Source organism: Heterodontus francisci, chromosome 28 (assembly GCF_036365525.1).
Source record: "Heterodontus francisci isolate sHetFra1 chromosome 28, sHetFra1.hap1, whole genome shotgun sequence".
Classification (NCBI taxonomy): domain Eukaryota; kingdom Metazoa; phylum Chordata; class Chondrichthyes; order Heterodontiformes; family Heterodontidae; genus Heterodontus; species Heterodontus francisci.
This window is the reverse complement of record NC_090398.1, coordinates 14549874-14562981: the sequence shown is the minus strand read 5'-3', so window position 1 is coordinate 14562981 and position 13108 is coordinate 14549874. Positions and strand designations below refer to the sequence as shown.

Sequence of the window (13108 nt, the reverse complement as noted above, 5' to 3'; positions counted from 1 at the left end):
GATGGATGTTTTTGTGAATGGAAAGCGGGTTCCAGTAGTGTTCCACAGGGCTTAGTATTGGGTGCCTTCCTGTTTGTAGTATATATTAATGATTTGAAACTTAAATGTGGGAGGCATGATTGGGAAATTTACTGATGACAAAAAATTGGTCATGCAGTTGATAGTGAAGAGGATAGCTGTAGACTGCAGAAAGATATCAATGGTTTGGTTGAGTGGGCGGAAAAGTGGCAGATGGAATTCAATCCAGAGAAATGTGAGATAATGCATTTGGGGAGGGCAAATAAAGCGAGGGAATACGCAATAAATGGGAGGATATTGAGAGGGGTAGAAGAAATGAGAGCCCTTGGAGTGCATGTCCACAGGTCCCTAAAGGTGGTAGGACAGTAGATAGAGTGGTAAAGAAGGCATATGGAATGCTTTCCTTTATTGGCCGAGGTATGGAATACAAAAGCAGGGATGTAATGCTAGAACTGTATAAAACACTGGCTAGGCCACAGCTGGAGTATTGCGTACAGTTCCGGTCACCACATTACAGAAAGGACATTATTGCTATGGCGAGAGTACAGAGCAGATTTACAAGAATGTTGCCAGGGCTTGAAAGTTGCAGCTATGAGGATCGACGTGGGTTGTTTTCCTGAGAACAGAGGAGGCTGAGGGGTGACGTAATAGAGGTGCACAAAATTATGAGGGGCCTAAATAGAGTAGACAGGCACGACCTGTTTCCCCTAGCGGAGAGGTCAGTTACCAGGGGGCACAGATTTAAGGTGATTGGTAGAAGGATTAGAGGGGACATGAGGAAAAACCTTTTCACCCAATGGTCTGGAATTCACTGCCAGGAATGGTGGTGGAGGCAGAAACCCTCAATTCTTTTAAAAGTTACCTGGACCTGCACCTGAAATGCTGTAACTGGCAAGGCTGTGGACCAGGTGCTGGAAGGTGGAATTAGATTGGGCGGCTCGTTTTTTTCAGCCAGCACGGACACGATGGGCTGAATGGCCTCCTTCTGTGCTGTAATTTTTCTATGATTCTATGTGTTCTAAAAGAGTGTTACACATTACAACTAAATGAAATAAATTAGCGGACCACGCTTGGGTGGTAAAATTTGGATACAGTTGCGACTAAGTGAAATAAATAAATGGACGAGGATTGGGTTATAAAAAAGGGCACGGTTTGGAACTGAGGGCTGAATTTTGTTAGCGCGCCCACAATGCATCAGCGCGATTTGAAGTCGGCGGTCCGCCTGCGTGCAGCAGCTGCCACTGAGACCCTGCGATATTTCATGTGGGTGCTCGTTTAAATGGAGGGGACAGAACCGCCACCCCCGATGACGTAGAGGGGGCAGTCGCTCTGACCCCGGAAACGACCTCTCGCGCCACCGCGCAGGCCATTTTTAAAGGGCCTCAAGCCCTGCAGTAACATTTGAAAGTTTAAAGGGACATTCATTTTAAATTTGCATTAAAAACTAAATGAAAGCTGGAATCCCTTCTCCTCGCCATCGCTGGGAAAATGCGGCGGGGCCTTCTTGGCGTTGGGAGCCGTGGCGGGACCCTCTCAAAAGAATTTTCCGGGCCCACTCGTCACGACCCCTGACGCCAAAGGGCTCATAAAATTCATCCCGAAGTGAAATAAGTTAGCGGACGACTCTTGGGTGATCAAATTGGGTACAGTTGGCGACTAAGTGAAACTAACTGGGATAGTTTTAGTGTGAAAGGAATTGAGGGAGCAGAATTCTTGAGGTGCATTCAGGAGAACTTTTTGGCCCAGTACGTAGCAAGTCCAACAAGAGAGGGCACAGTTTTAGACTTAGTTTTAGGAAATGAAGATGGGCAGGTGGAAGGAGTGGCAGTGGGAGAGCATTTTGGTGGTAGTGATCATAATTAAGTTAGCTTTAACATAATTATGGAAAAGGACAAGGACCGAACAGCAGTTAGAGTTCCCAATTGAGGCAAGGAGAATTTTACGAAACTGAGGAGTGATTTAGCGAACGTGGACTGGGAACAGCTACTTGAAGGTAAATCAGTGTCAGAGCAGTGGGACGCATTCAAAGGGGAGATTCAAGGGTTTCAGGGTAAACATGCTCCCACAAAGAAAAAGGGTGAGGTGACCAAACCTAGAGCCCCATGGATGTCAAGAGGCTACAGGGTAAGATAAGGCAGAAAAGGAAAGTTTATGTCCGACACCGAGAACTCAATACCGCAGAAAGCCGAGAGGAATGCAGAAAGTGGAGGGGTGAAATCATAACGGAGATGACGAAAGCAAAGAGAGGGCATGAAAGAATATTGGCAAGCAAAATCAAGGTGAACCCAAAGATGTTTTATCAATACATTAAAAGTAAGAGGAGGTCTAAGGAAAGAGTAGGACCCATAAAAGACCAAAAAAGATAACATATGTGTAGGGGAGGAAGTTGGTGGTATGGTTCTTAATGAATACTTTGCATCTGTCTTCACAAAAGAGGGGACGATGCAGATATTGTAGTGAAGGAAGAGGGGTGTGAAGTATTGGATGTGATAAACATAGGGAGAGATGAAGTATTAATGTGATTAGCATCCTTGAAAGTTGATAAATCACCAGACCCAGATGAAATATACCCCAGGCTATTAAAAGAAGCCAGGGAGGAAATAGCAGAAGGTCAGACCATCATTTTCCAGTCCTCACTGGATACAGGTGTGGTGCCAGAGGATTGGAGAATTGATAATGTTGTACCTCTGCTTAAAAAGGGAACGAAGGATAGACTGAATAATTACAGGCCACTTAGTCTAACCTCAGTAGTGGGCAAATTATTGGAATCAATTCTGACAGACAGCATAAACTGTCACTTAGAAAGGTGCAGGTTAATCAAGGATAGTCAGCATGGATTTGTTAAGGGAAGATCTTGTCTGACCAACTTGATGGAGTTTTTTGAAGAAGTAACAAAGAAGATAGATGAGGGTAGTGCAGTTGATGTGGTCTACATGCATTTCAGCAAGGCTTTTGACAAGGTTCCACATGGCAGACTGGTTAAAACAATTAAATCCCATGGGATGCAGCGAAATGCAGCAAGGTGGATACAAAATTGGCTCTGTGGAGGGAAACAAAGGGTATTTGTTGTCGACTGTTTTTGAGCCTGGAGAGCTGTTCCCAGTGGCATTCCGCAGGGCTCCGGACTGCTTTTTCTGGTATATATTAACAATTTGGACATAAATGGAGGGGGCATGATTGTCATGATAATGTTGGGATTTTTTTTTTGGAAAATATGCGGTGTCTCTTTAAGACAGCAAAAGATCGATACTCCTTTAAGGCAGCAAGCTTCAGAAGTAAAGGTGCATCATGGTTGCCTTAGATACAACCATTCAGAGACCGAGAACAGCATTTACAATGTTGCAATTGACTTCTGAAAACTGGCTCTTGCAGAGAGAGTTGAGAGACACAGACACAGCTGGGCCAGCATGAACTGGAGAAGAGATCTCTGTCAATTTAAACTGAAGGAAGTGAATTTAAACTGTTATTTTTTATCTCTCAAAATTCTGAAAGAGATGCCAGACTGATTTTTTGGAAAGTGGTTGCGAGTTGTTGATCTGCTGTGGTCATTGCTGGAAAGAAGAGTTTGCAGCTTCAGCTATTGAACTGAGTTGCCTATTCATGAAGAACTGATTTCCTTTCCTCATCGGACCCTGGAAGATTGCGAGTGGACTTTGAATCAGAGGATTGTTCATCAGGAAGCATAAATCTACAAGGACTTTATTATCATTAATATTTTTAAATATTGTTTTATCTTAGTAGTGTTGAAGATTTTTAGTTAATTTGTTGATATCTAAAGATACCTGGCTTGGTTCGTCTCATTCGGCAGTTAATAAATTGTTCAATTCAGCTGTGGCTTTCTTTGATTTGGGAAAGCATAAAGATATGTGATGCGATCTGTGGAGTGACGGGACTGAATTGACAGTGCGTTGCTCCCACCGCAGTCAGAATCATATATTTTGACTGGGGGCTTCATCTTGAGCGGTCGTGTCATAACATGATCAAAAGTTTGCAGACGACACAAAGATTGGCTATGTGGTAGATAGCGAGGAGGACAGCTGTGGGCTGCAAGAAGATATTGATGGTCTGGTCAGATGGGCAGAAAAGTGGCAAATGAATTCAGTTTGGAGAAGTGTGATGTGATACATTTGGGGAGGTGAAACAAGGCAAAGGAATACACAATAAATGAGAAAATACTGAGAGGTGTAGAGGAAGTGAGGGACCTTGGAGTGAATGTTCACAGATCCCTGAAGGTAGCAGGACAGGTTGATAAGGTGGTTGAGAAGGCATATGGAATCCTTTCCTTTATTAGCTGAGTTAAAGAATATAAGAGCAGGGAGGTTATACTGGAACTGTATAACTCATTGGTTAGGCCACAACTTGAGTACTGTGTGTAGTTCTGGTCACCTCATTACAGAAAGGATGTAATTGCATGAGAGAGGGTACAGAGGAGATTTACGAGGATGTTGCCAGGACTGGAAAAATGCTGCAATGAGGAAAGATTGGATAGGCTGGGGTTGTTCTCCTTGGAACAGAGAAGGCTGAGGGGAGAGCTGATTGAAATGTACAGAATTGTGAGGGACCTGGATAGAGTGGAGGTGAAGGGTTAGCAGAGAGGTCAGTGATGAGGAGGCATAGATTTAAAGTGATTGGTAGAAGAATTAGAGAGAGATGAGGAAAAACCTTTTCACCCAGAGGGTGGTGATGGTCTGGAACTCACTGCCTGAAAGGGTAGTTGAGGCAGGGACCCTCATCTCATTCAAAAGGAGTCTGGATTTGCACCTTAAGTGCTGTAATCTGCAGGACTATGGACCAAATACTGGAAAGTGGGGTTGTACCGGATGCAACATTTTTCACGACACGGTTGGCCAAGTGCGGTAAACTTTCTATGATTCAATTCTATGGGAAGCAGGTGAAGATGGTGAGAGGGGGCGGATTCTCAGAACGTTGTCGGCTTAAATCCCACTGCAGGACTTCAGCATAAACATCGAGACTGGCACTTCCAGTGCAGTACTGAGGGAGTGCTGCACTATCGGAGGGTCAGTACTGAGGGAGCGCTGCACTGTCAGAGGGTCAGTACTGAGGGAGCGCTGCACTGTCAGAGGGTCAGTACTGAGGGAGTGCTGCACTATCGGAGGGTCAGAACTGAGGGAGTGCTGCACTGTCAGAGGGTCAGTACTGAGGGAGTGCTGCACTATCGGAGGGTCAGAACTGAGGCAGTGCTGCACTGTCAGAGGGTCAGTACTGAGGGAGTGCTGCAACGTCAGAGGGTCAGTACTAAGGGAGTGCTGCACTGTCAGAGGGTCAGTACTGAGGGAGCACTGCACTGTCAGAGGGTCAGTACTGAGGGACTGCAGCACTGTCAGAGGGTCAGTACTGAGGGAGTGCTGCACTGTCAGAGGGTCAGTACTGAGGGAGTGCTGCACTGTCAGAGGGTCAGTACTGAGGGAGTGCTGCACTGTCAGAGGGTCAGTACTGAGGGAGTGCTGTACTGTCAGAAGGGCAGTACTGAGGGAGTGCTGCAATGTCAGAGGGTCAGTACTGAGGGAGTGCTGCACGGTCAGAGGGTCAGTACTGAGGGAGTGCTGCACTATAAGGGTGACAGCACCAAGGGAGTGCTGCACTGTCAGAGGGTCAGTACTGAGGGAGTGCTGCACTGTCAGAGGGTCAGTACTGAGGGAGTGCTGCACTGTCAGAGGGTCAGTACTGAGGGAGTGCTGCACTGTCAGAGGGTCAGCACTGAGGGAGTGCTGTACTGTCAGAGGGTCAGTACTGAGTGAGTGCTGTACTATCGGAGGGTCAGTACTGAGGGTGTGCTGTCCTGTAGGACGGTCAGTACTGAGCGAGTGCTGCAATGTCGGAGGGTCAGTACTGATGGAGTGCTGCACTGTCGGAGGGTCAGTACTGACGGTGGGCTGTACTGTAGGACGGTCAGTACTGAGGGAATGCTGCACTGTCGGAGGGTCAGTACTGAGGGAATGCTGCAATGTGGGAGGGTCAGTACTGAGGGAGTGCTGCACTGTCGGAGGGTCAGTACTGAGGGAGTGCTGCAGTGTAGGAGATGCCATCTTTCGGATGAGGCATTATGCTGAGTCTGCTGTCTTGATGTAAAAGATCTCACGGCCAATATTGGAGGAAGAGTGGCCGGGGGTGGGAGTTTCTCTTGATGTCATGGAGACCAATATCTAACTCGCAAACGTCACTCAAAACAGATCAATCTGCTGATTAACACATTGCAGTTTGTGGGAGCTTGCTGTGCACTAATTTGCTGCCACATTTCCCAACATGAAACAGTGTGAGAAAAGCACCTCATCAGCCGTTTTGGCGCCTTGGGACGTCCTGAACTTGCGAAAGGTGCTGTCGCAGTGCAAGTTCAGTCTTGTGTTTCTCTTTTTCAGGAATTGAACTTTGACCTCCCTGTTTACCAATCCAGCGATTACAGAAATGAACTGGGACTGAGACGCACAAACATGCCCTGTCTCAAAGTCAGTTTTATTTGATTGATTGTGGGTTTTTTTTCTCCACACAGTGTCTATTTATAATTTTGTTTTGTTTGGTGTCACTGCCAGCGATTGAAGAGTGATAGTCATGAAGCATTTACACCACCTCGCCCTGATTCCCTGGAAAACACCAGGGCGTGAAGGAGCTGCTTTAATAAAGAGTCACATCTGAATTGTTTACTCCTCCGATAAACACTTTGGGATCTTTAAAACACCTCAATCTGGTCGTACTCTCGCTGCCTCTTTTTAATATAAAAGTTAAGTTTCTACACCCTGACGCTACAGTGATTCAGTCAATCACAATCTCGCCATCTCGAGAGACAAGCTATCCCCAATGCTTTAGAAAGAGCCCACCTCCCATCCCCCTCCAGCCTCCTCCTCTTTCCACCACTCCCTCGCCACTCCTCATCGCCTCTCCCCCTCCCCACAGCGTTCCTCCTCTACTCCACCGCTCCCTCCCTCCCACCTCACCCTCCCCACCCCATGCCTCCAGCCTACCTGCCCAGAATCTGTACCCCAAAATGGGTCATGCTGCAGCTGCCTATTCAGTCCCTCTTTGTCGGCAGTCTGGAACCAGGGAGGGGATGGGGTTACGGTCACAGTCTCAGGATAAGTGCTCGACCATTTCAGACTGAGATGAGGAGAAATGTCTTCACTCAGAGGGTTGTGAATCTTTGGGAATTCTCCATCCCAGAGAGCTGTGGATGCTCAGTCACTGAGTATATTCAAGACTGAGATCGAGAGATTTTTGGACACTGAGGGAATCAAGGAATACGGGAATAGGGCGGGAAAGTGGAGTTGAGGGAGGAGATCAGTCATGTTCTTATTGAACGGTGGGGCAGGCTTAAGGGGCCGAATGGCCATCTCCTGCTTTTATTTCTTAAACCCTTCCTACCCCAACCCCTCATGTAAGGCCCACCCAATGTGTCTTTGAACACTTTGTCCCCCCATTTGGTTGGAAACCTTGCAGCAAATCTGGTTCCCTGCCACCAGCTGACTCCTCCCCTACTTGTAGACTCCAGCCAGACACAGACACAGAGACACAAAGACACAGAGACAGACACAGAGACAGACACAGAGACAGACACAGACACTCTCACTCACACACAGACTCATACACGCATACGCACAGACTCACACAGACGCACACACAGACTCACATACACAGACTCACACACACAGACCCAGTCTCACTCACACACATAGACACACACAGAGGTTACAACTCCGAACAGAGAGAATCTGTTTCACCAAAGCCTTTTTTCCAGCTCTGCCAATTTCTTTAAGATGGCCATCAAGCGTTCCCGCATAAACAGGCGTAGCAGCGAGTGTGGTCCACTGAGGCTCTCTTACAACCACCTTAAGCAGCATCCTGCACCTCACCAGCACATCACCCCCCCTCCCACCCACCACACCCCTCCTGGCTTTCTCCAGACAGGAAACCCCGGCTCCAGATGCAGGAGGTGGGACGGCTGAGAATCAAAGCTCCAAGTTTTCACGACACAAGCTCCAGGTTTTCAAGGTGTCGAAAGCAGCTGCGCCGCACATACGGCTATTCGACCTGGCTAGGCAGCACTTCCCAAGAAGTCAGAGGCATTTCACATATAGATGGAGGAAATTCTGCTTCCAGCCATTCCACGATCCGGATTCAAACCGGACTTAAAAATCGAGGTGTTTAAGATCATTAAAGGAGTTGAAAGGGTGGATAGAGAGAAATTATTTACTCTGGGTGGGGAGCAGGGAGTGCAGAACAATGGGGAAGAACCTTAAAATTAGAGCCAAGCCGTTCAGGACTGATGTCAGGAAACACTTCTTCACACAAAGGGGAGTGGAAATCTGGAACTACCTCCCCACAAAAAGCTCTGGGTCAGAGGGGAAACCAGCCAGGGTTCCTGCTCCTGATCACTGTACAGTGACCCCTGGGTTAGTGAGAGAGGGGAATCAGCCAGGGTTCCTGCTCCTGATCACTGTACAGTGACCCCTGGGTTAGTGAGAGAGGGGAATCAGCCAGGGTTCCTGCTCCTGATCACTGTCCAGTGACCCCTGGGTTAGAGAGAGAGGGGGAAATCAGCCAGGGTTCCTGCTCCTGATCACTGTCCAGTGACCCCTGGGTTAGAGAGAGAGGGGAAATCAGCCAGGGTTCCTGCTCCTGATCACTGTCCAGTGACCCCTAGGTTAGAGAGAGAGGGGAAATCAGCCAGGGTTCCTGCTCCGGATCATTGTCCAGTGACCCCTGGGTTAGAGAGAGAGGGGAAATCAGCCAGGGTTCCTGCTCCTGATCACTGTCCAGTGACCCCTAGGTTAGAGAGAGAGGGGAAATCAGCCAGGGTTCCTGCTCCGGATCATTGTCCAGTGACCCCTGGGTTAGAGAGAGAGGGGAAATCAGCCAGGGTTCCTGCTCCTGATCACTGTCCAGTGACCCCCAGGTTAGAGAGAGAGGGGAATCAGCCAGGGTTCCTGCTCCTGATCACTGTCCAGTGACCCCCGGGTTAGTGATGGAGGGGAAATCAGCCAGGGTTCCTGCTTCTGATCACTGTCCAGTGACCCCTGGGTTAGAGAGAGAGGGAAATCAGCCAGGGTTCCTGCTCCTGATCACTGTCCAGTGACCCCCGGGTTAGTGATGGAGGGGAAATCAGCCAGGGTTCCTGCTTCTGATCACTGTCCAGTGACCCCTGGGTTAGAGAGAGAGGGAAATCAGCCAGGGTTCCTGCTCCTGATCACTGTCCAGTGACCCCCAGGTTAGAGAGAGAGGGGAATCAGCCAGGGTTCCTGCTCCTGATCACTGTCTAGTGACCCCTGGGTTAGTGATGGAGGGGAAATCAGCCAGGGTTCCTGCTCCGGATCACTGTCTAGTGATCCCTGGGTTAGTGATGGAGGGGAAATCAGCCAGGGTTCCTGCTCCGGATCACTGTCTAGTGATCCCTGGGTTGGAGAGAGAGGGGAAATCATGCTAAGTATATAGAGTTTTCAATCTAAGTCACAAGGTCTAAATTATGAGAAATCCTTTTTTAGAAAAATAAAACCTTCATCATTTAAAAGAAAATATCTGTGCATTAATTAAGATTGTAGAAAATAAAATGTTTGGATTTTGGTCTTCATCACACTCCCAAGTCTCTCAAACCCTGCTTATTAACCTGGAGGAGAGGGATCAACGAGATGAGGGGTCAATGAGGTTAGGTGTCAGTGAGGTTACAGGTTAATGCAGCTCAGTGTTCCTACATCATGAGAGAGACTGAGAGAAAGCCAGCATTGTGCATTCTCATCCGTACTCCCTCTGCCTTTCCCTCTCCTCCTCGCCTGCACTCCTTTCCCCCTCACCTACACTCCCTCTCCCTCTTCCCTTGCTCGCATTACCGCTCCCCACTCGCCCACACTCCCTCTCCCCCCTTGCCCACACACCAACAGCCCCTCCACTCCCTCAGCACCCCCACAACCTCACAGTCGCTCGCTCGTTCTCATTGTCACTCATTCACACACACTGCCAGCACTCTTACTCTCTCTGTCTCTGTCTCTCTCTGTCTCTATCTATCTCTTTGTCTCTCTGTCTCTCTGTCGCTGTCTCTCTGTCACTCTCTCTCTGTCACTGTCTTTCTCTGTTTCTCTCACTCTCTGTCTCAATGTCTCTGTCTCTCTTTTTCTCTCTCTGTTTGTCTCTGTCTCAATGTCTCTGTCTCTGTTACTCGCTCTCTGTCTCGCTCTCACTCTGTTTCTCTCTCTCTGTCTCAATGTCTCTGTCTCTCTGTCACTCTCTCACTCTCTCTGTCTTGCTCTCACTCTGTCTCTGTCTCTCTGTTACTCTCTCTCTGTCTCGCTCTCACTCTGTTTCTCTCGCTGTGTCTCAATGTCTCTGTCTCTCTGTCACTCTCTCACTCTCTCTCTCTCAATGTCTCTGTCTCTCTCTCACTCTCTCTGTCTCTCTCTCTCTCACTCTCTCTGTCTCTCTCTCTCTGTCACTCTCTCTCTGTCTGTCTGTCTCTCTCTGTCTGTCTCTCTCTGTCTGTCTCTCTCTGTCTGTGTCTGTCTCTCTCTCTCTCTCTCTGTCTCTCTCTCTGTGTCTCTCTCTGTGTCTCAATGTCTCTCTGTCTCTCTGTCTCTCTGTCTCTCTGTCTCTCTGTCTCTCTGTCTCTCTGTCTCTCTCTCTGCCCCTCACAGTCCTGCTTTCAGTCCTTTGCATCGCCAATTCCCTGAGCCTTGAGTTCTGCCCACACATTCTCCAGATAGTTGTAGTCAGGGTAGCCGTGGCCGGTCAGGTTGGAGCCAAACTCCGTCTTGTGGTGGATCTCGTTCCAGACAACAGTGTCCGACTCTCCCGTCGTACTGGACGTCCCGATGGCGAAGATCAAACGCCGGTCCCACGCCACCAGTAGCAGCCTCAGCACCTAGCCGGGAGGGGAGGGTCAAAGGGGAAGGGTCAAAGGTTAATCGTCAAATGTAGCGCTCCCTCTGCATTACCCTGACAGCGTGTATACTCAGTGTCAGCATCAAACACTCCCAGGACAGGTCCAGCATGGGGTTAGATACAGAGTAAAGCTCCCTCTACACTGTCCCTATCAAACACTCCCAGGACAGGTACAGCACTGGGATTGGAAAAAAAGAAAAAAAAAAACGGGGTTAGATATAGAGTAAAGCTCCCTCTACACTGTCTCCATCCAACACTCCCAGGACAAGTACAGCACGGGGTTAGATACAGAGTAAAGCTCCCTCTACACTGTCCCTATCCAACACTCCCAGGACAAGTACAGCACGGGGTTAGATACAGTGTAAACCGCCCTCTACACTGTCCCTATCCAACACTCCCAGGACAAGTAAGCACGGGGTTAGATACAGAGTAAAGCTCCCTCTTGTGACAGTGCTGCAGTCAGTTGCTGGAGGTGCTGCTGGAGAGGGAGAGCTGAGGAGGGAACTGCAAAAACCTTTCAACAACTTTTGCTGCAGAGGAGGAAAGACTTTGAAAAAGGCTGTATTTCGAGGTGGGTGTCGAGCACCAAACTTTCATTTCATTTGGACTGTTGTGGGAGGTGAAAGAGGCCAGAAGAACAAGGGGTGGGGGCTATACAATTCTGTAGGGAGCTGTGCAGTTGCACTAAAGTTGCAGGGAAACTCCCTCCCCACCCCAATTGCCCGGCCTGAGTCAGCTGAAGCTGCCTGGCTAATTGAGACATAAGGATCGAACTAGAGCCTGGGCAGCTTTCGGCTGACCCAGGTGAAGACCCCTCCCACAACCAGAAGACCGGAAGACCAGAAGTGTTTACAGTGCTCTGAGTACCACCCTTTAAGGGGAAAAAAAGCAAAGTCATCGCTTGCAGCCTGTCTTTCCCATTTCCTGTATACCCTCAGCCTCTCCCCAAACCTCCTCGTTGTTTTCTTTGTTTGTTTGTTTGCTTGTTTGTTTGCTTGCTTACCTGCAAATTGGGGGTGGGTTTGGCTCTTGAGCCATGGCAAGCCCATCATCACCGGTGGCGGGGCCTTCTCATACCTATGCGGCTGTAGCCTCTGTGGCCACCCGTGTGACCCCGTCACCTTTTAAATTCATTACTTCAAGCCATGGGGTAAAGAGCTACCCCCACCCCAATATGTCTATAGAGGCCTGCGTAAAGGCAATGGCCGAGGTTGTCGGCCCCTCGGCCATTGTGGCAGCCTCAAAAATGTACGGGAAGGCTGTGTTCTTCCTGAAGACTGAGCAGGCGGTGTCCCTGGCCCTGAGTAAAGGGCTCACTGTTGGTGGGACTTTCCTGCCGGTGGACCCTCTAGGGGCCACTGCGCAGCGGTTAATGTTATCAAACGTCCCGCCCTTTATTCCGAGTGAGCTCCTCCTTCCCCACCTGCACCACATGGGGGAGGTGAGGTCGGGGATCACCCCAGTCCGGCTTGGTCTTCGGGAGCACAGCCTCCAACATGTCTACTCCTTCCGCCGCCAGGTATTTATGCAGCTGGCGCGGGAGGAGGACTCGGATGGCCAATTTAATTTGGAGTTCCAGGGGACGGCCTACCGCGTCTTTTGGACCTCGGACGGGGTGCGGTGCCACGTCTGCAAGGGGGTGGGGCATGTTCGTAAGAACTGCCCCAACCTCCCGGCCGCCAGCTCCACCTCGGCGGCCCAGGGTCCTCCCACTCCCCCCACACATCCAACAGACACCGCTCAGTCGGTTCCGGAGGCTGTGGTTTTCACAGCCTCCAGCGGGGAGGGGAGTGCCCGTCCGAGTGGAAGGAAGACGCGGAGGCAAAAGAAACATCAAGAGGCGCGTCCCCTGGACACATTGAAACAACCCGAGCCTGAGCTCAACCCAAAGCCCGTTCTCACGGAATCCACCTGTCCCAGGGCTGGGCTCAGGCCCAGGGTGACCAAAAAAAAGGAGGGTGCGGAGGCGGAGGCCTCTGATGACATGGAGGTCTCTGAGCCTCTGCGCCCTAGTGCGAAAAAGAGGAGAAGGCACCCCTCCACAGAAATAACACAGGGCCCTGAGGCGCAGGAGCTCCCTATTCCTCAGGATGGAGGGGAGGGGAAGGCCCCGGTACATGAGGCCCCTCCTGAAGGAGTAAGTGGGGCCGTGCTTGTGGTGGGGGAGCCTGGGGACGCCACTCATTCTGCCGCTGCTACTGGGTCGGGTGCC

At 49.7% G+C, this 13108-nt stretch overlaps 1 protein-coding gene across 1 annotated transcript in view; it reads right to left on the bottom strand.

The window, feature by feature from the left end:
- Positions 1 to 10657: 10657 nt before the first annotated feature.
- Positions 10658 to 13108, bottom strand: part of LOC137385226 (E3 ubiquitin-protein ligase DTX4-like) — a 147897-nt gene continuing 145446 nt past the window's right edge. The window contains exon 7 of the mRNA XM_068060212.1: positions 10658 to 10876. Within this exon, the coding sequence (XP_067916313.1) occupies positions 10658 to 10876 (219 nt within the window). The remainder of the gene's footprint in view (positions 10877 to 13108) is intronic.